The 25,313-nt window shown below is 47.1% G+C and overlaps 2 protein-coding genes across 3 annotated transcripts in view; both read right to left on the bottom strand.

Annotated features, from left to right (window-relative positions):
• TTLL3 (tubulin tyrosine ligase like 3) overlaps positions 1-13,692 on the bottom strand; it is a 31,978-nt gene extending 18,286 nt beyond the window's left edge. The window contains 8 exon segments of the mRNA XM_032326613.1: positions 3,010-3,205; positions 4,489-4,587; positions 5,319-5,433; positions 6,168-6,296; positions 7,557-7,654; positions 7,796-7,964; positions 10,547-10,638; positions 10,837-13,692. Of these exon segments, the coding sequence (XP_032182504.1) occupies positions 3,010-3,205; positions 4,489-4,587; positions 5,319-5,433; positions 6,168-6,296; positions 7,557-7,654; positions 7,796-7,964; positions 10,547-10,638; positions 10,837-11,197 (1,259 nt within the window). The 5' untranslated portion in view covers positions 11,198-13,692.
• Positions 13,693-14,497: 805 nt separating this feature from the next.
• On the bottom strand, positions 14,498-25,176 carry ARPC4 (actin related protein 2/3 complex subunit 4). Of its 2 annotated transcripts, XM_032326602.1 has the most exons (6): positions 24,980-25,176; positions 21,064-21,182; positions 19,751-19,862; positions 18,476-18,571; positions 17,366-17,536; positions 14,498-14,870 (listed from the first exon to the last, which is right to left on the bottom strand). In XM_032326602.1, the coding sequence occupies exons 1-6, from the start codon at positions 24,980-24,982 to the stop codon at positions 14,865-14,867; spliced, it is 507 nt and encodes a 168-aa protein (XP_032182493.1). In that variant the 5' UTR covers positions 24,983-25,176; the 3' UTR covers positions 14,498-14,864. The 2 variants fall into 2 exon arrangements, with proteins under 2 accessions (XP_032182493.1, XP_032182483.1); XM_032326592.1 differs by lacking the exons at positions 21,064-21,182; positions 24,980-25,176 and adding an exon at positions 19,977-20,609.
• Between the last annotated feature and the right edge of the window lie 137 nt (positions 25,177-25,313).

Here is a 25,313-nt window from a genome sequence, read left to right as displayed (position 1 = left end):
CCATTTTGGAGAAGTGTCAACTGAAGCTGGAAAGGTTCAGAGATTCGTTCAAGGCCACATACTGAGTTCAGTGGCTGAGCCAGGATGCAAACTCTGTCCTGCCTGATTCCTCCAACCATAGGTACTTTTTGGGGTTCATTTCCCCTCCAAATCTGGGCTGACAACTGGTTGATAGGTGGATCCTTTCCTGTTCTAATTCTTTCCAAGCACATCTGCATCACACAGCCCCTTGCCTTGTCTCTCTTCTCATCACTTACCACCCACACCTATGCTTATTTGGCTGCTGTCTGTCTCCCTTCACTAGAGTCTAAGCTCCAGAAGAGTAGGAACATTGGTAAGCGTTTCCCTTCCCCCAGCAGTATACTGTTACGTGTTCTCGATGAAGTCTGTTGGCTGGATGAATGGTTGCCTGCCTCAGCACTGGGCTGTCAGATAAAGGTTCATGGACAAAGAGGGACTCTGTTCCCTACAGGACACAAATGTCCTGACCTAAACTAAGTCATGGAATACCCTAGAGGGCAGCCTCATCCACACCCTCCCATTCCTCTCCCTCTGACTGAATAGGCAGGAAGCTTCTACTAGATGCTAATCCCCCTTCACATCTTAGCCTTAAGAATGTTCCAGCACGAAGAACTTCCAGTTCTTATACTAAGGAGGCAGCAGCACCCAGTGGGGCAGCACCAGGAGCAGTGACAGCAGCCAGATGGAGGGGGACTTGTCAAGGGCTCTTAGGAATACTCGCACCTAAGCCCTGACCCTTCGATTTCCAGAGGGTATGCTGGAAACCTTTCTGTGGGCCATGACATAGAGAATCTACTCAGTAAACCTGTGATTTGGCCCAGGAAACTGTCATATGAGGATGGCAGGGGTATGTGCAATTTGAAAAAATACATAAGATATGACAATGTGATTTTTGTATTTAACAACAATGAAACAAGCAATCAGTATGTTTGTGGGAAGTCAATCTTGATAAAAACCTGACTGGTGAGTCATGGATTTGTTTCAAAAGTGAAAACACAGCAGTAAATATTGAATGAATTAACAAAAACTAATCATCTATAACTTCTGTGAGTGAATCACTTAACACTATACATGTCATATGATGTAATTTAAAATTTTTTTAATAGATTTTATTTACTTATTTGACAGAGAGAGACTGAGAGAGCACAAGCAGGAAGAGCAGCAGAGGCAGAGGGGAAAGCAGACTCCCTGCTGAGCAGGGAGCCCAATGTGGGACTCTATCCCAGGACCCTAGGATCATGACAAAAGCTGAAGGCAGGGGCACCTGGGTGGCTCAGTGGGTTAAAGCCTCTGCCTTCAGCTCAGGTCATGATCCCAGGGTCCTGGGATCGAGCCCCACGTTGGGCTCTCTGCTCCACAGGGAACCTGCTTTCTCCCCTCTCTCTGCCTGCCTCTCTGCCTACTTGTGATTTCTCTCTCTCTGTCAAATAAATAAAATCTTTAAAAAAAAAAAAAAAAAAAAGCTGAAGGCAGACGCTTAACCAACTGAGCCACCCAGGTGCTCCTAAAATCTATGTTTGACAAATGTTCCCAAAGCAAATTTTTTTTTTCAAGTAAGCTCTGTGCTCACCATGGGGCTTGAACTCACAGCCCCAAGACCAAGAGTCACATGCTCTAGCAACTGAGCCAGCCAGGCATCCTTATAAGATGTAGTATTTTATGTATCCCGACTTTTGAGAAGTGCCTATGGCCCTCTAGAACTTGGCCCCCCCATCTACAACTACAAAGGATTCATGTTCTTTACACCTAATGTTCTAACTCAGTCTTGTAATTCTTAGTTTAAGAAGGGTAGCTTTTCTGGTATTTTTCTGATAGTTAAGGGGAAAGTATAGGGTCATCTAGTTTTTAATTTCTAACATTTAAAAAGATACAAATGAATTATTTATCAATGATGCAGGTTTGCTCAGCATGTCATTCATTCAAAGTTCACTTATCAGTTCTTTAGTCTCTCCTATCAAAACCAGCAAGTCTGCCCATTCCTTCCTATTACTACCGCAGGCCCTTAGCACTCCCACCTGGCTTGCCGCAAGCCTCCCCACTTGGCTGTTTATCCCCTTGAGGGCAGGGATTATACTTTATTTCTGGAGCCTGGCACCATGCTGGGCATATAGGAAGTGCTCAATAAATGCTGGATGTTCTCTTGCCTTCTGAGCACTTCTTCCCTTCTCTCTCCTGCACACCTCTGCTAAATGGAATCCCAGTCTCAATTCCCTTCCTCTGATCAAGAACCTTTTCCCAGAGTGTCTTCCGAAAATATAGTCCCTCAGGATGCCTGTGGAGGGGTGGGGGGGGTGGGGGGGGGTCACATAATAACAGGATATATATTGTACCCATATCTCTCTTGGAGGTTAACACCACCCACAGGTTCTGGTAAGTCCTGCATCAAGGAATTAATTAACTTTGCTTAACCCAATGTGTTCCAAATGCAATGGACCACAAAAGTCTTTCTTTCATAAAATCGATTTCTGTCCTGCAGAACTAAGTATCCCATGCAACACACTTTGGGAAACACTGGCCTCCAGAATAAAACCCAAACAACTTAATAGATTCTCATTTTGTGAGTAAATACTGAGTCTATGCAGAGCACATAACACAGATTATCCTGTCTAATCCTACCTTTGAGTCAGGCATTATTTTAAAATCTATTTTCCATGTGCAAAGTAAAGCTCAGAAAGATTAGTGATGTTGCCAAGGTCAAAGAACTTGAAAGCTGCCAAGTCAGGACTATCTGATAGGGCTGGCCATGATCTTAGTCATTATGCTAAACTGAGATTCAGGAAGAATCTCAGAAGAATCTTAGAAGAATCTACCATGAAGGCAGTGGGATTCCCTGAGAATTCTTGAGCAGAAGCGGCAGGGCAAACAAAAGGGGTAGGTCTGTGGAAGAGAGAGGGGCTACACTACATATGCATCAGCTCAGAATGCAGAAGCCCTGAGAAAAAGGGGAACCAGCCCACATCCCACTGTCCTAGTGGCAGAGGTACTCACTGAACCACTTGGTAGTAGCGCTGGAGGAAGATGGACCAGCCCTCAGGGCTGAGGTACAGCGGCGCCCCCAGGTCCTTGTCGATGTCCATGTGAGCCAGGTTACTAAGGTGCTCTTCACAGGCACACAGAGCCTCGTCCACAAACTCCGGGGACACCATCACTGGCTTTTTCTCCTGTTTCTTGGGCTGCTTGTCTCCTGAAGATAGGAAGGGACCTGTCACTAACCGACAGACAAGGCATAGAACATGACACATGCCACAGCCCCCACTGCTCCAAGGCCTGTCATTTACATGAGGCCTTACCTTGCATACACCTGAGGCTCATCACACACCTGTATCTCCTACTGTCCTGGGACCTGTCACTTACCTGAGGGTTTGTTCTAAATTCCCCCATGACCCTAGTACTCACCCTTGGCCCTCACTGTCCCAGGGCCTGTCATCCACTTGAGGTTCCACCCTAAATATCCCAGAGATTCTCAGCCCCTGTAGCCCCAGCACACACCTGCAGCCTCTCTGTTCCTGGGACCTCTGACACACCTGAGGCCCTTGGGTCCCTGATCCTGGCACACAACAGTCTTCTTTGTACCTGACACACCCAGGAGATAGCAATGGAGAGGTCTCTCTCTGGAAGAGGCAGGATTTTCCTCCATCCAGTAGAGCTGTCCCTTATTTCCCCTGACACCATGGCCCTTAGATTATAGGATGGGAACTCTGAGGTAGGAGCTAAGTTCAGAGACAGAAAGGGAGAGCAAGCAATGGGTTGGGACAACATGCAGTAGGGGATTCTCTGTGTCCCCCTTCACAAGGCACAAGGGGTCCTCAGGCCAAGTGAAACTACATGGTTCCACTACTTCTTCCTCCTCAGAGATGTGAGCTCCCCACAGGCAGGGATGGACCACGTCTTCTTAGTCTGTCCTCTCCATAGTGCTCGGCCACAACATGCCAGGCCCATGGAGGGCTGAATGATGCAAAGGATTGATTAACAAATGAATCAGAAGACAGGTGGGAGGGTGGCTGGGAGAAGAGATGAATGGGTGGGCTGGAAGATACATGGGCAGTGGATAGGAGAATCCCTAAAAGCAGCGGGACAGATGGGTAGGTGGATTTGTGGGAGGGTAGGTACAAAGATGGAGGAGTAGACAGATTCATGAGGAGTGTGGAGTGTGGAGCTGAGAGAAGGTATGTGAATGAAGAGATCAATAGTAGGGGGATAGGTGGGGTGATGGGTGACTGGATGGATGGATGGCAGGGGGTGAATGTGAGCCGAGTGAGTAGGAATAGGTGAATAGGAAGTTAGATGGATGAGAAGATGGATGGACGGACAATTGGAGGGAGGGGGTAGGTGTAGGGATGGGTGGGTGGGAAGGGGTCATGAAGGAGATCATTGTGGCTCATACAGAGATAGATGTATACATAAACAGGTGGATGGGTGAGAAGATAAAAATAATAGGTGGGGAGTGAGGGTAACTGTAGTACTTGCCTGGGGCCTCTTCCTCTTCTGCCTGGATAGAGTATGACTTCCATTCGGACTTTACCACCAGCTTGAGAACGTTGCGGGCAGCTGTCAGCCAGAAGTCCTCTGCTCCCAGGGCAGGGGATACCCTGCTCAGCCCCTAGGCTCGAAGCCTGTTCTGGTTCCGGAACCTGATCATAACCTGCCCCATTTTGGATCCGGAACCTAACTACCTTCTGACTCTACACTCTGGGGTTAGAACCTGGCTCCTGTTCAGTTGTAGAACCAGGCCTAGAATCTGACATGGCTCATATTCTGCCTTCAGAATCTTGCCTGAACCTGTTGTCTCATTTCCCCCTTCTGTTCCTGATCCACTTTTGATAACTTATTCTAGCCTGAGAACCAGACCTGAGCATAAAAACTATGTCAGGTTTGGAGATTAATTTAGACCTAATATCTAATCTGTACACAAATTCTGACCTGAATTTTAGAATGGAAACTCTTCCACCTTTAGGAACCCAAAGTTTAGACCCTTTTCTAGATTTGGAACCCTGTCTAGCCAGTGGAATTTGACATAGGCCTGGAACATACTGTGGGCTCCAAACTCAATCCATTCACCAACTTTTAGAACCTGCGTTAGGATGCAGTCTAAGCTATCTAAGCTCTTCTGGAGGTCTGGATTGACCAAGTTAGATAGTTCATTAAGGGAGGCATATTAGGGTAGGGTAGGGTCGGAGGAGGAAATCTGCTGGGTTTGATGAGGGCATAAAGAGAGGCTCTCTGCTCTCTAACGTGAACACGTTTTAGCCCTCATGCTTCGGCCTGGGAGTCCAGGCATGGGGCTGGCTTCTCCTTACCTATGAAGGCCTTTTTGTCATCCTCAGCCCCCAGGCGGTAGCAGCGTGGAAAGAAGGAGTCAGCATCAGCCTCATCAAACCACGGCAAATTCCGGAGATTGAGACATAGACCCACCTATGGAGTTAGCTGCTGAGGGGGCATAGTGGGACTTGCCCAGACACCTCCAAGGGACTCCCCACATTCAGTACACACCCAGACAGCTCAGGGCGACTCTGCTTGAGTGTTCTCAGAGCCTCTGCCACACTTGATAGGCCTGACTCACTCATATCTGTCTCCATGTGTATGCCCACGCAGTTTGCCCTACCAAGAATGCCCCACACCCCTCCTATCCATCCTTTCACATTCTTAAAGAACTGCCTCCTCTGGGAAGCCTCCCCAGCCCACAACAATAACATAATAGCATGTTCCAATAATAAAGCCCTTCATTCTTGCCACAACCCTATAAGGTAAGTCCTACTGGTGTTCTCATTTAAAGACAAGGAAACTAAGGTCAGAAGTGAAGTCACTTGTTAATAAACCCAGATGGGACAGAATGGATCCAGCAGCCAGATATCCCTTGCTTAGGTGGTAAGGACTCTATTGTTTACGGTCATTAGACTTGGTGTTTTTCTGGCTCCAGATCCTATTTGGATCCTGGAGTCTATTTTAATCATTATGCCTACATGTGCCAGACATGCTGCAGGGGCTGGATTCGAACTAAGGCTGCCTAATTCCAAATCCCACTGAATCATATACCTCTCTGCCTCCTGAGAACTCTCTTTTCCTGACAAGGAAAGCAGGCAGTGGAGTTGTCAGCCCAAGGGCTAATGGGTTAGAAGCTGCCATGCCCACTCCCCTGGGGAACCCACCTTTGTGGTAAAGGAGCCAGCCCGGGCATAGTGGTTTATCATTTGATCCTTGGAGAGGAAGCGACAGTCCAGCACATCCCGCCGAGTGGTCCAGATGAAATAGGGAACCTCATTCCGAACCATGCGGGACTAAGGAGAGCCAAGGAGACAGGGGAGGCTGGGGTGGGCAGCGCAGGGCCTGAGGAAACTTCTCCCCGGCCTGTTGAGTAGGGTGGGAGTATGGAAGGAGAAGATGCTTCCGAGGTGGCCTCTAGCCCCCACCCCATCTTTACATGTGTTAAGAAGACATCTCTTCCTCCAGAGCTCACACTTGTGAGCAGAAAAGAGGCTGACTTACAGGACTCCTTTTGGCCAGGTGCCCCTACAGTGACTAAGCCATACAACTGAATGCCGCCCCTTTGTTTTGGCCCATGGCTATCAGTGACTTGCTCAGTGGCAGGACAGTGACTCCAGGCTGATGGGCACATGTGACAAAGGTTCTCTCAGGGTTCTTCCACCCCTATCATTCCCACAGCTCTGAGAGGTAGGATTACTCACAGGCAATGACATTACATGCCAGGCCCTGTTCTAAGTGCTTTTCTTCCTTTCTTTTAAATGCTTTTTTTTTTTTTAAGATTTTATTTATTTATTTGACAGACAGAGATCACAAGTAGGCAGAGAGGCAGGCAGAGAGCAGGGGCAGAGGCAGGCTCCCTCCTGAGCAGAGAGACGGATGCAGGGCTCGATCCCAGGACCCTGGGATCATGACCTGAGCCGAAGGCAGAAGCTTAACTCAAAGAGCCACCAAGGCAACCCTCCTTTTAAGTGCTTTTGACATCAATTCACTTAATCCTCAGCACGAAGTAGGTGCTACTATTATCCCCTTTCACAGATAAGGGAATTGAGGCACTGGGAGGGCAGGTGACTTGTCCAAGAGCCCACACAGTTGAGCCATATAAAATTGCCAGTGTACAGTCTTTTCTGACATACAAAAATGGTAATTTGGTATGTTCAGCTTAGTAAGTGGTGGTGCCAAGATCCAAAGCTAAGTGTCCTCACTTTGATACAGAGGTGTCCTCACCTCCACATCATCACATCAGCCCTTTCAGAGCTTTTTAAGCCCTTCCTTCCAGGCTTCACTTGCCAAGGGCAGAGGAAGGATGTGAAATATAGGGTTTTATTTAGAAGGGGGAATTACCAGGTGTGGAGGTTATGCTAGCTTCTGGTATAACCTAGCAGGATTCTGATCCCAGGCCAGCCTTGTCTGAGCTCCTCTGTGCCCCTCACCACTCTCCTGGCCCATCCAGTCCTTATAGAAGCAATCCGTTTTTAGTGCGGATAGGGAAAATGAGGACCAGAGAACTCCTCACCCTCTCAGCCCCTCCCTACCAGCCCCCCGGGGGCCCTCACCATCAGAGCATGTGTCCCATCTAGGTCATCAAATTCCAGGAAATCATCAAAGTCAAACAGCTGTGGTGGCCGAAATGCCTCGTCCTCTTCTTCATCCTCTGTGGATGTAGAGCCCCGGCCTGGTGAGGCTCCTGTCCCTGCCCCATAGACCCATACCAAAGTCTCAACCCTGGGAGAGCAAGAACCAAAGGAAAGGGATTCAGGAGGGGCATCCTGTAGAAAGGGAGGGAACTGCTTACCATCCTCAGTGGTGTCACTGTCACCGATTACCGAGCTATCCAGATCCTTCTGGGGTGGTGGCAGAACGGTGCCCGAGTGATGGACCATCTTCTTCTCCACCCAGCCTCTCCGGCGCAAGAGGCACCGTATCACTGGGTAGCGCCCTTGGATCATAAAGATCTTTTTCTGCTGTAAGGTGAGAGAAGGACACTTGGTCAGTATCATCCAAGCTCCAGACCATGGGATATAGTGGTGAACAAGTTCTGGTTTCTGCCTTCAGGAAATTTTTACATTCCAGCAGGGAAGATAGATTATAGCTGAACAGGGAAAATAAACACGAATAGTTAATAGTTATAATGGTAAGAGCTAACAATTATTGTGTACCTACTGTACACTGCTTAGTTTATATATACTACTAACAATGATATGTATTTTTTATTATTTTTTTAAAAGATTTTATTTATTTATTTGACAGCGAGAGAGGGAATACAAGCAGGGGGAATGGGATAGGGATAAGCAGGCTTCTCACTGATCAAGGAGCCCGATGTGTGGCTCAATCCCACGACCCTGGGATCATGACCTGAACCGAAGGCAGACGCTTAACGACTGAGCCACCCAGGCACTTCAATAATATGTATTTTTTAAAAAGATTTATTTATTTGAGGGGCGCCTGGGTGGCTCATTGGGTTAAAGCCTCTGCCTTCAGCTCAGGTCATGATCCCAGAGTCCTGGGATCGAGCCCCACGTCGGGCTCTCTGCTCAGCAGGGAGCCTGCTTCCTCTTCTCTCTCTGCCTGCTTCTCTGCCTACTTGTGATCTCCCTCTATCAAATAAATAAATAAAATCTTTTTAAAAATTTATTTATTTGAGAGAGAGAGAGACAGAGAAAGCATGAGCAGGGGTACAGAGGGAAAGGGAAAGAATCTCAAGCGGACTCTGCACTGAGTCTGAAGCCCAATGTGGGGTTCAGTCTCACGACACTGAGATCATGACCTGAGCTGAAACCAAGAGTTGGACACTTAACTGATGCACCACCCAGGTGCCCCCATAGTATGTATTTTTTTTTAAGGATTTTCTTTATTTATTTGACAGACAGACATCACAAGTAGGCAGAGAGGCAGGCAGAGAGAGAGGGGGAAGCAGGCTCCCTGCTGAGCAGAGAGCCCGATGTGGGGCTCGATCCCAGGACCCTGAGATCACGACCTGAGCTGAAGGCAGAGGCTTTAACCCACTGAGCCACCCAGGCGCCCCTAATATGTATTTTTAATAGATGCTATCTCCCCATTTAATTTATTATGAAACAGAGGCATAGAGAGGTTGAGTAGTTTGGCTACACAGTGATTAAGTGAAAGAGCAAGGACTAAAATCCAGATTGGGTTGCTCCCACAACTGGATACTTAATGGGGACTCACAATAAAAGTACATACATGGGAAGGGTAAAAAGCAACCAGGAGTATACAGAGTTGGGCAAATGGCAGTTCTGGCAGAGGAAAAAGCATGTGCAAAGATCTTGAGTCTTTAAGGTCAGAAGAAATTGGAAGGAAGCCAGTGAGAATGGGGTGTGAAAAACAAGGGGACGACTGAGGAAGCTGGTAGCAGCTAGACTGTGGAAGGCTCTGCAGGCCTTGAACAGACTGGGATTTTATATTAAGAGCAGCATGAAGCAGAGAGAAGGGTTAGAAAGCTGTTACAAAATTAAATAAAATTAAATAAATAAATTAATTAAATACAATTAAATAAATAAGATAAAAATTAATAAAATTAAATAAAATAAAAGGCTGTTGTGATTTGTGCAGGAGAAAAACCTCAATAGCTAAAATGAGGGTGAAAATGTGGAGAATGTGACAGAGTAGAGACTTGTTTTGGAAATAGAGGTGACTGGTTTTGCTGATGGAATTAGATGTGTAGAAGGTGAACAGAGCGCCTGGCTGGCTCAGTCAATATAGTATGTGACTCTCGATCTTGGGATTGTAGTTCAAGCCCCATGTTGGGCATAGAGGTTACTTTAAAAAAAAAAATCATGACTGTCTAGATGTGTGGGTGAATGGACAGAAAAATCGTATTTCCAACTTGAGCAACTGGTTGACGAGAAAAATGGGAGATTAGGGAGAATGACAGATTTAGGCAGGAAAATCAAAAGTATGGTTTGAGGCATAGGTTTCAAATGGTTCTAAGTTCTCTCTGGGTGAAGATATCAAGTAGGGGGCTAGATCTAAGCAATGTGTAGTTAATGGAGAGACTGGGCTGGAAGGGGCACCTAGAGGGCACAGCACATTTACTGGACTCACAGTCAAGGAGACAGGTGTGGGGAGGGATCCAGGAAAGCTCCAAGGATCCTTCAAAGGCAACTGTAAAGCAGCAGCCAGGGAGGGAGAAAGGAAAACTAGGTGTATTCAGACAGCCAAGGGGTAAGAGTATGTAAGGCAATAGTGTAGAGTGACACGAGGTACCAGACCGAGATTAGGACAGAAAAGGGGCTGCTGGATTTGCCTCCTTGGAGGTCATGAGTGACCTTGACTAGAGTGGTTCCCCATGGTAATGGGAAAGGCTAGGAACCAGAGTGGTAAGAGCTGAAGGGGTGAATGCCAGGTAAAGAAGTTAGTTACACAATTCCGCCAGAAAGGGTACTGAAAACTTTGGAATATTTTAAAATGGGTGTGGGATCAAGGTTTTTGGTTTTCTCTGTTTTTAAAGGATGTAAGAAGACAGTTCAGGGAGGCAGGCTAAGCCACTCTGCGGGCCCTTTCAAGACACCCCCCAGCACCCTCCAACCTTGACAGCTCTCTCCACGTGCATTCTGGCGTTTCTGAGCCGGCCCATGTGGTGAGATGACTTGGAGAATCCTCGCCAGAGGACAAGGGAACCTGCAGAAAGATGCAGAGTAGGGATGGGGCAGGCTGGAGGCTCAGCCTAGAGTCTTTCCCGGCCTCCGATGACCACACTCCTTTCTCCGCTCTTCATCCGGAGCCCACACTCTCCCGACCTCTTATTCCCTCCAACCCAAGTCTTCTTTTTCTTGCAACCACCTCCGGCCACGATGGGCGGGCGGCAACGGGCCTCACCGTCCGGCGACTGGCCATAATCTGGGGCCGGGGTGTGCAGGGACTCGAGGGGGCAGAGATCCGCGGCGCTCTGGGCGTGGGTGCCTTGGGCCTGAGACTCGAAGGCGTGGCCTAGGCGGCGGGCAGAGGCTAGGCTGCGGGCCCGGCGTTTACCTCCTGCGCGAACCCCCTCGGGACAGGCAGAGGCGGGCCCCGGCCAAGGCAGCGGGTCGGCAGGCGGGAACTCGGAGTGGCACGCCCAGGGCCATGGGGCTGGGGAACTGGTGCGGCCGCCCTCTTGACGGTACCAGGCGGCGGAACCCTGATGTGCGACCCCCAGCTCCCCCGCGCTCAGGAGCAGCGGCGCGCCGGGGCCCTGCATGCGCCCCTCGCTGCACGCGCCCCCGCCCCCAGCGCGTGAGAGCCCTCCTCCCCCTCTGCGCGCTGCCTCCTCTCCGGGTAGCTGGGCCCTCCGTTCCGAGGCCCCGCCTCCTGTTTGCTGTTGCCCAGGAAACCATTCCCTTGGCACAATCGGAGAGTGGGTTCGGGTACTCCCTCCAGCGGGCTTAAATCCGGACCGCTAAGCAAGGGTACCTAAGGTGGAAGCCTGGAGCACTGTGCTGCCAGTTAATTTCAGCATCATGGTTCCTGTGGCTTGAGTCATTCCATCGTATTTATGGAGAGCAACCGTGCTAGGCAGTGGGCTAGGGGCTGGAGACTAGAAGCTAGAAATGATCCCTGACCTCATGTTGCTTACAGCCCAGTGGAGGGGAGACAAAAAAGCAAGCAACAAAGGAATAAAAGAGCTGTAGGTAAGGGCAATGAACAAGCAGCAAACCAACCAGAAAAGGGACATACTTAAGAAAAAAATGACCTTTCTGAAGAGGTGACATTTAGGCTGAAGCCTATGCAAAGGAGCTCAGAAATTGGCTAGTGAAGAGGGGTAGGAATATCAATCCAGACAGGTAAGTCTCAGCAACACCCCTGAGAAGGGTAAGAATCCTTCCCTGGAACTAAGATGTAGGCAGTGTGGCTGGAGCCTGGTGAGGGTGCGCTAGATCTGCAGGACCTGGCGGATGGGCCTAGGGTAAGGTTCCTTGGGGCTGATCTGAAAACCAGGGCAGTGTATGGGGAAACAATGAGAAAGTAGAGTGCAGCACACTCCCCCTGCCCTCCATAACTAAAAATAGAAAAACAGATTGCTTGAGCCAATCGCAGAAAAATGTAACGGAACAGTTAGGTGCAGCCCTCAAGACTGTAAGTAAACTTTTTGGAGGCAGTAGCAAAGTATGATCTTCCAAAGTCGTAACATAAAGCTCCAAAATGTTAATTCGCCTAAAATCACATAGCAGAGCCAGCACTGGAATTCAGTTCTGACCGCAAAATCCCACTCTTCAACATAAACATTATTTAACATAACTATATATTACCACTCAGGTAATGGGTCATAAAAGCACCCCAAGAACAATTTGAGGTGAAAAATTCCAGCAGTGCTCATTCAGAGTGCAGGTAAGAAAGTACTCTGGTCTGAGAACCCAGCTTTGTTATCGGGTAGATCTGCCCGTAGAGTGAGGGTGGGTCCTCAACCTCACTGTTCAGCCAATCTCAATCTGAGATCGCTCTTCTCAACTCCTGACCACACCTTGTTGGAGACTGGGCTTCCCAAAAGACATGCCCCCAGAAGAGGGTAGGCTGATTGGCAACCATCCAGTCCTTCTCATCAGCCTGCAAATGTGGTTGTTAAGGGCTCTGGATCCTCGGAGATGGATCTGTGACAAACAGCTGGCTCACCCAGGCAATGCCGTCCTGTGTGGGTTGAGTGAGCAGATGCCATACTCTTTTGAACCACCAGCTTCACCGTGAGCACCTTTAACATTCACTGCAAAGTTAAAACATACCCGTGCCCCCGGAGGACACACCTAATTCTGTAAGGCAGGAGGAGGCCGTCACAGGTAGTGTCACAAAGGGGATGATAGCTGTCCAAGTTGCCCCCACCCCAACCCCTCCTCCCTTTAACATTACCTGTCCTCCACTTCAAGAGACTTCTTTGGTGGTCTGGAAAACCTTTTGAAAAGCTCAGCTCAAAGGCTGAAACTTTTCCTGTCACCCACTTCCATAAATACACCACCTCCCCTCCTGGGTAGGCTACCACAGAATCAGTTTGCAAATATAAAACACTTCAGTGCACCTATTTACACATTCAGCTTTCACTATCCAACCCCCAAGTCTCTCCAAGACAGGGATAAGGTCACTCCACCAACCCCCAAGCCTAGTGCAATGGAAATTTTCAGTTTGGATATTGCGCTGGTGGAAAAATCAGCTGTTGTTTATTCAGTACCTATAACACAGTACCATGTTGGCCTGTTCACAGTATCTCCACTTTATGGAATAAGAAACAAGTGCACAGAACATTAGGAACTCACACAAATTCAGCCTCAAGAGTCAGGACTTGAGCACCGTGTTTGTTTTTTTTTTTTTAACTTTAAGGAGTCACCAAGGTCTAGTGCTGTCCAACAGAACTTTCTCCAGTGATGGAAATGTTCTATTTATGTACTCTCTGACATGGTAGGAATTAGTCATTTGTATTTATTGAGCACCTGAAACACCTCTGGTGGGAATGAGGAAGTGAATTTTAAATGTTTAACTTTAATAATTTAAATAGCCACATGTGGCTAAGGATTATAGACAGAGCCAGAAGCCTTAGATTTGAAGCCTACTCTCTTGGTCACAAGCTGGGGGTTTTGAAGCAAGCTGCTACATCGCAAGGAATCACAGTTTCCTTAGCCATGATAAGGAATCATCATTTCCCTTAGGTTACCTTTTAGCCCAAATGAGCTCTTTATGTGAGTAGGATCAAAGCTCCGTACAGGCACAGAGCAGCTTCAGAAATGAATGGTGCTTGGACTGTAATAGGGGTCCCTGGGTCGTGGCCCTTGGCACAGATAACATCAGAAACCAATCGGGAAGACGACTACTGATGGGGCCGCCCAGGCCCCCCAAGTACCAACTACATTGTCCTGGGAAGAAAAAGCCCCACTGCACCCCCACCTTTCATATACACAGTGCACAGACCTCATGCAGCCCCAAAGGGGCAAGGAGAGACTTTAATCAGGAGAGGAGGCGGGATCCACCAGAATAAGAAAAGGTACAGCGAGCGTGGGAGCAGAGGAGCCAGAGCAGGCAGAAGAGACCCAGCTCAGGAAGCTCTGGAAGACTCACCCCTCCAACTCTAGCACAGGCACTGCACTGATAGACAAGGCAAATCAGTGGCCCCTCTCAGCTGGGAGGGCACAAAGAGGCCCTTGTGGCCAGAGGCACCTGGCTTTCAGTGCCCAGCTTTGAGGCATGGCCGGTGGCCACCAATTAAGCCCTTGTTTCCAACCAGTGCTGGGTGGCTTATCTTCAGGCAGAGCTCAGGAAGCTGGCAGAGAGTCCGAACAACTTCCACTGGGCCCAAGGAGGCTCAGGAGTAAGAGGGCAAAGGAAAGGAACTGGAGTCTGAAACCTTTCTCCTTCCCTCCCCCTCTCCCAACCTGGGACTTCCTGGAGGTGGGGTGGGGAGAGGGGGGGACACACACAATAGTCGCCTTCTGGCTCCAGGCCCGCCCAGACCCACAGCGACCAATATGGTACAATCACTGGGACCAGTCACAGCCACTGGAGGTGGAGGTTGTTTCGTGTAAAAAAAAAAAAAAAAAAAAAAAAAAGACAAAAAGGTTACAGTCTCCTACAAGCACAGAATTTAAGTTTCAAGACGTTAAAAAAAATTCTGTCCCAGCCCAGGGGACTGAACATCAGAAGCCAGCCTGACCAGGCACATGTGGCCTTGGGGAAGCATGTGCCTTGGGGCAGGTCCACTGCTGCTTTGTTGCCCAGCTAGCAAGCATACCACCCACCTCCCGCATCTAATACCCACCCCGACCCAGCTCCCCCGCTCTGCCGCCGCTGTTGCTGCCGCCGCTGCTGCTGCTCTGGGGAGTAACTCCAGGATGCCTTCGCAGAGACACAGGGGAGTCTGAGGGGGAAGGCCTTGAGATCCAGCCAGATGGTTAAAACTGTCAAAAGAACCAAGAGGCAGTGAATGGCGGTTATTAGTGTATCCTGATAGGCCTGCTCCGGGGAGGTAGGCTGATCTGAGAGCTGCTACTGTGCTCAGATTTCTGAGGGATAGGTTGGGTCCCAGCACACCTTGTAGGCACCCTCTTTCTAATTCAGCCTGCATTCAGCAGTGACCTTCAGGGCTAACTAGTTTAACTAGTGTTACTAACTAGTTTAACTATTATTAAACCTAGCACTAGACAAGACAGAAAAATTAAGGGTGAAGCAGGCTCTTCCAAAGCTCCCTTTAACCATGTCATGGTGACTGCTATACAGCTGTCAGTGCCTTGCTTGAACTGAGATGGGAGCTTGCGTGCAAGGGCATGGGGATTAGGGGGCCAAGAGCAGCAGGACCCATGATCTGGTACTTTCTGTCAAGCTCTGGGTGGTTCTCCAGCCATAATATGCCCTTGGAAATATCTTCTGCCCTCAAGTATCCCCAGTGGTGCCCAGAGGAGCTGCACACATCTTACAGATCAGCAACTGTGGCCCAGTGGCCCACAGACGGGACCCAGCCCAATAACGAACACTGTCTGGTCCACTAAGTCTTTAAAAAAATATGAATTCATTGCCAACCTTGAAAATATCAGAGATGTCGCATACAAATCCAGATTTGGGGCTTCTTTTGAAAAGCTGAACAATGAAACCGTCATGGGCAGGAGCTCTGTAGTAGTAGTCACCCTCTTCAGAAGAGCCATGTGCTTACCATATCCCCAATGGCCCACTTCACTCCCATGCATTACCTGCCTACGCCCCTCATGCACCCGAGTATGTGACCCCTGCCAAACGCTATGGTGCCATCTTGATCTTTGAATCTGAAAACCAAGCTCTAAGTCCCAGTTCCTCCTCTTGCAGGCTGAGGGCCCTTAGGCAGGTGACTTGACTTTCGGAGCCCAGTTCACTCACTCATAAAACAGGGATAACCCATGACTCAAAGATTGTTTCAGGGATTGAATGAGATAGATAAACGTTCTTAGCTGTGTAATTATAGAAATATAGTTAGCATCTGAAACTAACAGTATACTATATGTTAGCTAACTGAATTTAAATTAAGAAAAAGAAAGAAATGCAGTTACTGTAATTAAATGGTTAATGAGCCAAATATTAAATTAGGACAAGAACTATTTTCCTTTGCAGGGGTGCCTGGGTGGCTCAGTGGGTTAAGCCTCTGCCTTCAGCTCAGGTCATGATCTCAGGGTCCTGGGACCGAGCCCCGCATTGGACTCCCTGCTCAGCAGGGAGCCTGCTTCCCCCCTCTCTCTCTCTGCCTACTTGTGATCTCTCTCTCTCTGTCAAATAAATACATAAAAATTGTTTAAAAAAAAAAAAAAAAGAAGAGTTTTCCTTTGCAGTTAAATGTTAGGCCTTGTAGTGCCTTGGCCATAAAACTTTGGTGCTACAATACCTGGAAAACTTACTATGTACCAAATGATTTGCTTTGAATACCTCTTCTCATTTAATGCTCAACCATACTAGAAAGTACATATTAATGAATAGTCTCATTTCACAGCTGAGGAAACCGAGGCTTCGTATCGAGAGATTCAATAACATGCCCAAGTGGGCAGCGAAGCTGGATGCACACACAGGCAGTATGACCCCACAGCCTGTGTGATCTGAACGAGTATGCTACCCTGCGTGCACAGTACACTGTGCACTGACTTTTGTACACTGACTGTGCTCAGTATAATTAAAGCCCAGGGGGAAGAGGGGTAATTTCTATTTTTAGGAATCTGAGCTCCTTCTGGGCTGGATCTGTATGCACTGGTAGGAGTAAACACTAAATCTACCATCTAGGGATTATAGTTAATGCAAAGCAGAACATGTCAACAAACCAAAAACTGTTTGGAAGAAGAGGAGAAAAAAAGAAGGCCATGTCCTGAATATCTAAATAAGAACAACTGTGTCATCAGCTCATCAGTGTAAATAATTTCTCCTCTTCAGAGGGCTGCAGTCCCTTCAGTTGGGAACACAAACAACTGAAGAGGGATCTGGAGGGACTGAAGCCATGAAAGTAATGAGAAACAGGTCGAAAACACCATGACTATAAGCCTGAGAAAGGGACACTGAAAACATTCAAATCTGTTTGATAAGTAGAATTACATTGATTAACTGTCCTACATTCTTGGAATATTCCCATGTACATTTAACTTGCCTCACCTGAGGTCTGAGCTAGATATAGGGAAGGACTAAGTACATTTTGAGATGTAGAAAGCAGCATCTAAGTCCCCATGAGAGACTAAGGGAGGTCCTTGAGTTACAGAAAATGCACTGCAGGTCCCAAAGATCACCCTTGGGTCCCCCAGCCCCAAGTGGCTGACATGCCACCCACCAGCAGGTCCTATAGGCCTCAGGAAATATTCACACTGCTGGCACCACTTTGCCACCAGATGCTAAGTTCTCAACCCACAGCTCATCCTACCTCTGGAGGGACACCAAGAAGGCCGCCACTTACATTCTTGAGGAACTCCTCAGCCACGATGCGCGCACGAGCGTTAACCGACAGCTTCATTTCACTGATCTCCTTGTCAATCTCCTCCATGAAGTGGATCACAAAGTCCACCAACTTGTGTTTGTACATCTGTTCTGTGTGGAAGTTGGTGATCAGAAAACTGATGTCATATCCCTGGGGAGGGAAGACAGCAGAAAAGAGAAAAAGAAGAAACAGGAGAGAATTAGCATCCCAGGGCACTCAGTAGGCCATGTCCTCTATGGTCACTCAGCTACATGCTTCCTACTGGCCATGATCTTCTCCCAAGTCTCATGACCTTCAGGCAGCAGTTGCCTGCTCTGGTAGGGTGTCTACGCCGGGTCCAAGTAACTGACCCAGGTGAGAATTTTGTGTCTGACAGGCATCTCTGGAAAACTACCTGTGATACACAGCTGCATTTAGGATGAGTCATGGGAAGAGTAAAGGAACTTGAAATCTTGTTCACAGAAGAATCTAATGAAACAGAGAGAAGAGATGCTTCGGGAGAAGGATGGGACTGGGCTGTGCATGTGTCGAAGAGTAATCTTATGTGTTCTGGGTGGCCCCGGAGGCTAGATCTAGGACCAGGAAGAATGATTTTAGCTCAGAATGAGGATGAGCTTGGCCAACACATCTGATGGTGCACGCTGCTCTGCACAGTACTTGCTTAGTCACTGGGATTATTTAAGTTGATTTGGCAGGGAGTCTATGGAGAGGACTCGAGTACAAAATCAGACAACCACCAAGCCAATGTCAACTATGGCCCTGAGAGACAATGATTTAGTTGGTGACACAGCTTAGGATTTCTGATTCATTATACCCTTTGTGCCATTAGACTGTAGGCTCTGGGAAGATGAGCAACACATCTCATATTTTTTGCCTTTTCCATAGCTGAGGGAGACCCAACTTTTCCCAAGTTTCTGATCCCCCTTATTCTCACTCCAGCTGAAATGAAGGCCAACTCTCAACTCAGGCAGTGTGGGTCCTATGGCTGGAGGAGCAGCAATCCTGTTCTTCAAACAATCCCAGACCAGTGACAGTAGAATTGGTGGAAGAATCTTGAATATTATGAACATGTGGATCACACAGTCTCACCTCCACTGGTTTCCTTCGAAGAATAAAAAAGTTCTCTGCTCGCATCATCATGAAGCGCATGAACTTGTGGCATAAAATCTTCTCAATTTCATCAGCCTAGTAAGAGTGAAAGATAAACAGGGCTCCCTAAATCTGACATCACAGGCCAACAGAAACCTGTACCCTGGTCTTCTGACCTCAGTTTCCCCCAGACTCACTGTAGGTAGTGGGGTTTCACATCAGGGGCACTGCCTGAAACATGGGGCATCTGGTTGCCAACTGAATGTCTACTATATTAGAACCTCTTCAACTCAATAAGACATTATTATGATCTCATTTTCACCCATTCCAAAGATAATTCTGGCAAACGAACATCTTTTATCTGCTCCTTCCAGAGCCTGTATCTACATTCAAAGCTGTCTCTTCCTTTCCCATTTCACTAGTGCTGTATTTCTCAAAGTCTATGAAATATATACCATCTGGAATTATCAGAGATAAACCTAGGTGGTCTCTGCTTTAGTAACAATGAACATTAAATAATCCCCAAACTTCAACCATGCTGAATTCTCATTAATTCTAATGAAAGAATTTTGCAGCCAGGTGCTGGTATATATGCCCTTAACACCTTCTAACACTTGTTAATCTCCCTTTTTAACAGAGCAGGGACCAAGGACAGAGCTTTCTGTAAGCAACAGGGCCTACACTAAATAACAGTTTTGTTTTCTTTCACTGCTTTAGAGTTCCCCCTATCTGCTTTCTTTCACTTCTTTAGAGTTCCCCCTATCTGACAAGTGATACTGTTTTCCACTACGGCATAAGGTTTCTGTTTCAAACAAATTTAAGTAAAAGAAAATAAGTTAAGGAAATCCATTAAACAAATAACTACCTAGGTGGTACATAAATATGGCAAAAATTATAAGAGTGATGGGAATATCAATGTCATCTAAGAAAACATAAGAAATTACATTTTTTTTACCTTAAATCTCTTTTTCAAGGTTTATGGTTGTCAAACTGGTATTGGTACTATTTATTTCTATGAACTGGCCTTATTCCCCCCCTTCCTTATAAATGATTCTTTGACCTGACACCAAAATGGCCATGGCCTTGGCTGCTACTTTTCCTAACTTCTAACCTAGAGCAAGGCTTACAAAACAGGGTTGCTCTCTCTACTTTGCTGACCTGGCAAATCATTCCTTGGGTACACCTGGGTTTCCTTGCACCTCGAATCTGGCACGACGTCTCTTGGATGGGGATCCCTGGCCTCCTGAGGAGGCAGGGGCTCAGTGGTGAGCTCACCTGTTTCACAGCAATGCTGACCCGGACAGAGTTGATGGAGCCCTCAATCAGAACCTTTTCCTTCTCATTCCTGCTGATGGTCACAGGTTGTAACAGGAGCTCTTTGCTACTCCTGAAAACACAATGTCACAGAGGCCTCTGTACTATAGAGGAACAGAATGCTCAGGGAGACCCCACAGCGGCCCTGGAATCTCTGAGACCAGAGTCCAAGGAACAGGAGACTAACAAGTAGGGGTGCTCCAAGATGGGGGCCAGCAAGTGTGTTCTCCAACAGAAGGAGCAAGCTCTGGAGTCAGGGCGATAAGGTTTTGAAATCCAGCCTCCTCTGTTACTTTCCTTGGACAAGTTACCCTGTCGGAATCTTAATTTCCTCATCTGTAAAATGACTGATTCCTATTTCACTGGCAAGGATTGAGAGAGATCAAAAAGGGTCAATTGTCTAATAGAGTGCCTGGCACATGGCAGGAGCTTTACAAACGAGAGCTCTTATTTTAATAACTACGGGCAAACCCATATACCATTTAGGGAATGAGAAGAGAGAGGCTGCCGTAAGAATAAGGACAAGCTAAAATCAAACAGTTTGGCCTCCTTTAATTATCAATCCAGAATGATTCACTTATTCGGCATTAAGACTCCTCTCAGGTCAGCTCCCATTTTGATGCCTCTGAATCTCTAGGTATTTGTAATGGTAATTAAAATGCCCAGCAGAAATCATGTTATGTTAAGTACAGCAACACGAAACATGCTAACATTTTGTCAGTATTTTTAAATTCAAATCATTCCAACACGGTGTGGTAACAGTTTATCTCAGTTATAGGTGTCTCAAATTAAACTTTAGAGGAGAACAGAAAAATTTAACAAAACATAAACTAGATAAGAGAAAATAACCCAAAGCATGGAAAATTTGGAGTAAGGAATGAGAGTACAAGTTGGTGGGGAAAAGAACATTCTTTGATCTTTAAATTACAAGAGGGCAGAGATGGCTTCTAACAAAATTCTCCACTCTCTCCTTAAACTGGGTTCAACAATGACACAGGAGATACTTACTGAACAGCCCTACTCTGAGACGTCACACCTTGTGTCAAGCAATCTTGGCTCCAGAGTTTAGCTTCTCCCCTGGGTTTTGTCCTGCCAACCCACTGACCCTATTTCTGGAACTGCAAATTGGGAACCACTGCTCATCGAGCAGTAAGACAAAGTATGTGAACTATAGTTGTCTTGACAACTCCAGGATGGAAATTCATGACAGCCTCCAGACAACTGCCATCTTTGGGGCTGAACCCATCACCCACCCTGATCTTTCTCTTCCCTACCTGACTTCTACTTCCGGCTTGTTGTGCCGTTCTACAACCTGGGAGGAGAAATTCTCCAGGCAGAGGGCAGCCTGCAGTGTGGCCCGCACGGCACTCAGGTAGGGACGGAGAGTGGCAGTCTGTAGGAAAAAACACAAGGGAAAATCAGAATCTGTCTTAGCAAACCCATTAGCCCTCTACTCCAACTACATGGGAGCCCGGCGGTACTGAGAATATCTGGCTCTCACATACCACAGTGAACAAAACAGTCTAGGCCTTCAAGGTGCCTTTCATTCTAAGTCTAGAGCAGTAGTTCTCAACAGAAGACCATTCTTCCTGCCAGGAGACATTCAGCAATGTAGGGACATTTTTCATTGACAGGACTTGGAGTGGGGTAGGAGTGCTACTGGCAGAGAGTAGAGGCCTGGCATACTGCTAAACATCCTACAACTCACAAAAATGAATTATTCAGGGGCATGTGGGTGGCTCAGTCAGGCTTCTTGATTTTGAATTGGGTCATGATCTCAAGAGTTGTGAGATCTAGCCCCGCAAAGTGCTGCATGCTCAGCGCTGAGTCTGATTCTCTCCCCCTTCCTCTGCCCCTCCCTCTATCTGCGTGTGTTCTCTCTCTAAATAAATAGATAAAAAAGAAAAAAGAAAGAAAACCCCAAATAGTGCTGATGTTGAAAAATTCTGGTCTAAAGGCATACAGGTGACAATGACTATTCTCAAATCTGTCTTTTGAGCCAACAATGGGTAACAATATGTGTTAGACGATGATCTAAATGTTAAGATTCTAAAGACAATCTCTACCTTTAAGTAGCTCAACTGGTTACAGAAGACAAAAAACAACTATGATATTCTAAGGAAGAATGAAAAGGGATAGAGTTTGATTCACAAGTTACATTTCCAAAAGAAACTAGTTTGGAAGTAAAGATGAAAACAGATTTTATAATTCATAAAAAGTAAACTAAGGACATTCCCATTAGAGGGATCAGCTTCTACCTACACTGGCTTATCTTCAGTTGTATTAACTAAGTCTTTCTTACCTCAGGGCTTTACACATGCTGATCCATCTATCTACAGGCTTTTCTTCCCTCGCTTGACCCAAGTCATCCCTCAGACCCTGACTTATTCAGGGAAGGCCCCTTCCTTCCTCAGAGAGACCATTCTTGACTTCCCCCTTCATAGTATTTATTTATTTATTTATTTATTTAGTGAGATTTTATTTATTTATTTGTCAGAGACAGAGGGAGAGCGAGCGAGCGAGCACAGGCAGACAGAGAGGCAGGCAGAGGCAGAGGGAGAAGCAGGCTCCCTGCCGAGCAAGAAGCCCGATGCGGGACTCGATCCCAGGACGCTGGGATCATGATCTGAGCCGAAGGCAGCTGCTTAACCAACTGAGCCACCCAGGCGTCCCCCCCTTCATAGTATTTATTATAAGTTACAATAACACAACCTTCATATTTCTTTAGTAAAGTGATTTCTTCTTCGCTAGACTGTAAGCTTCATGGTCAATAGACCATGTCTCTTTATTCAAATCTATATACCCTGCTCCTCACTCGGTACTTAACATATGCAATGTCTTACTCTTTTTCTATACAACATTATGTATAATACCACAACCAAGATTAGAACAACACCAAAAAGGGGCGCCTGGGTGGCTCAGTGGCTTAAGCCTCTGCCTCAGTTCAGGTCATGATCTCAAGGTCCTGGGATGAGCCCCGCATCCGGCTCTCTGCTCAGAAGGGACCCTGCTTCTCCCTCTCTCTCTGCCTGCCTCTCTGCCCACTTGTGATCTTTGTCAAATAAATAAAATCTTTAAAAAAAAAAAAAAAAAGAACAATGCAAAAAGGCATTTAAGAGTTCCAGAAGTAATGATGAGTACAGGGTTGCTGTATACAGAAAGCATTTTAGATTCAGTAGATAATGCTGGAATGGTAGTCTAAAGATTCACAGGTAATCTCAAATTCCAGGCTGTTAACTTTAGCTTTTCTTTTAAGGTAGTAAGGAACTGCTGGGATTTTCTGAGGAGGAAGTTGTATGACTTCACGAGTTGCGTGGTGGCTCTGCAGAGAATGGACTGGACAAGGAAGTGAGACAAAAGGCAGATAGGGTTATTCAAGGAACACTGAGCCTGGGGCAGTGGAGAGGACAAGCAGAGGGAGGGTATCACAACAGTCAGACTGTCATATAAGATGTAGAGAATATGGAATCAAAAAACACCTCCCAACAAACTGTGGTTCACCCAGACGATGAACTACTACTCAACAATAAAAAGGAGTAACTAGTGATACATGCAACATAGATTAATCTCAAATGCATTATGGTTAAAAAGCCACATTGGGACGACTGGCTAGTCCAGTCTGAAGAGTCTGTGACTCTTGATCTCAGAGTCGCGGGTTCAAGCCCCAAGATGGATGTAGAAAATACAAAAACAAATAAGTAAATAAAGTTAAGTCTTTTTTTTTTTTTTTAAGATTTTACTTATTCATTTGACAGGCAAAGATCACAAGTAGGCAGAGAGGCAGGCAGAGAGAGAGGAAGGGAAACAGGCTCCCTGCTGAGCAGAGAGCCCAACATGGGGCTCAATCCCAGGATCCTGAGATCATGACCTGAGCCAAAGGCAGAGGCTTTAACACACTGGGCCACCCAGGCGCCCCTAAAGTTAAGTTTTTAAAAAGCCACATCCAAAGGCCTACATCCTGAAGAATTCTATTTGTATGACAACACTGAAAAGGCAAAACTATAGGAGAAAAAAAAAATCTGGTTGCCTGGAATGGGGAGAAGACAGGACTGATAACAGAGGGATTTGAGGGCACTTTTTGAGGAAACATTCTGTTATCTTGGTTGTAGTAGTGATTACATTATTGTGTTTGTCAAAATCCACAGATGATAAACTTAAAAACGGTGATTTTTAGGTGACAAGCCCCTGACACCTGCCTTTTCACAAATAAAATGCATTCTCATGTAATACCTCAATAAAGTTGACTTTTAAAAAATACAGGTGATATAGCCTCAATTAGAAGAAAATCCAGGCTTCTACCTGAGGTAAGAAGACACAAAGCCAGGACAAGTAACATAAAAAGAAAAGCAAGTATAGGAGAGAAAATGATTTTTGACCCGGAGATCTAATTTGAAGGTGTCTTTAAGATTTCCAGGCAAACCTTAAAAAAGAACTAGGAAGACAGATTCAAGAGCCACCAGAACACACAAGGTCATCAAAGCCAGGACTCGACAGGTGCCACTAGGAAAAATGCAAAGACGAAGGTGGTGAGCCCAAGCCTCAACTCCCAGGAACACCCACATCTATCAAATGGGAGTACTGCCAGGAAGGGAGGGATCAGTAGTAGCAGAGCTCACGGTTAACACGGCTGAATTCTGACCAGGAAGAGGTCTGGGTGGTGGCAGCATAAAAGCGATCCTTCTGTGGGGTAGAAGCAAGGCAGGGAGTAAAGAGAAGAGTGGGATAAGGAAGTGTAGACGCTTCCTCTGGGAAACCGGGGTCAAGCGGGCAGGAGAGGACAAGACCGTGTACTTAGGGAAGTTCTCACTCAAGTTCTCCTCTGAGTGAGAAGACCTTACTATGCGCCTCAGCGGCCCTACTACGGGCAATGAGGCCTACTAAGTGCCTTCACGGCGCTTCCACCAGCCTAGGAGATCCCACTTCTGAAGTCCTCTACCCTCACAATTCCCCACCTGGACCGAAAGCCAAACCTTGAAGCTGCAAGTCCTGCTTCGTAAGAGGGCGTCCCCCGCTCGCCCCTTCCTCACTTCGGCTCCAGCCCCGCCCTCTCTCCTCCAGTCCCCTCGTGTCCCAACACCCCGCAGTATCCCTCAGCCCCGGGCCTCTCCCCTGCTAAGCCGCATCTCCCCCAGACCCACAGCTTTGAGGCAAAACCGCGGGGGTCCCTGGCCCGGGGCCCGGCTCTCTCACCATCGCGGGCGCTGGCTGGGCCGGAAAGCGGAAGTGCGGAAGTGGCCAGCCCCGCGACGCCTGCCTTTTCGCGAGAAGCGCAGCCTCAGTCTCCGCCCGAACTTCCGGACGGTACCATCTATGATCCGAACGGAGAAGGGGGAGCCCAGGAACACTTGGTCCTTTGGAAGTTTCCCCGCTAGGACTTTCTTGACATTTTTAAGCTCCTTAAGTTTCAATAGACACTCAAGCTTATCCCGTTATCCATGCAGCTCTCCCTTGTGACTTTGGCCTTCTTGTCTTTGTCATAGTCTTTCCCCATAATCAAGCAATGGTGCAGCCCGGCCTCAGGTTG

This window comes from Mustela erminea, chromosome 1 (assembly GCF_009829155.1).
Source record: "Mustela erminea isolate mMusErm1 chromosome 1, mMusErm1.Pri, whole genome shotgun sequence".
Lineage (NCBI taxonomy): Eukaryota > Metazoa > Chordata > Mammalia > Carnivora > Mustelidae > Mustela > Mustela erminea.
This window is presented reverse-complemented; position numbering and strand designations above follow the sequence as displayed.

Excerpts from the sequence above, each read along its gene's own strand:
- ARPC4 (XM_032326592.1), bottom strand. The coding sequence starts at position 20,125 with ATGAGGAAATTAAGATTCCGACAGGGTAACTTGTCCAAGGAAAGTAAC. Across the intron at positions 19,863-19,976 it reads ATCTTGGAGCACCCCTACTT|GAGTAGCAAAGAGCTCCTGT; the intron begins GTTAGTCTCCTG and ends TTGTGTTTTCAG. Across the intron at positions 18,572-19,750 it reads TCAGCATTGCTGTGAAACAG|GCTGATGAAATTGAGAAGAT; the intron begins GTGAGCTCACCA and ends CACTCTTACTAG.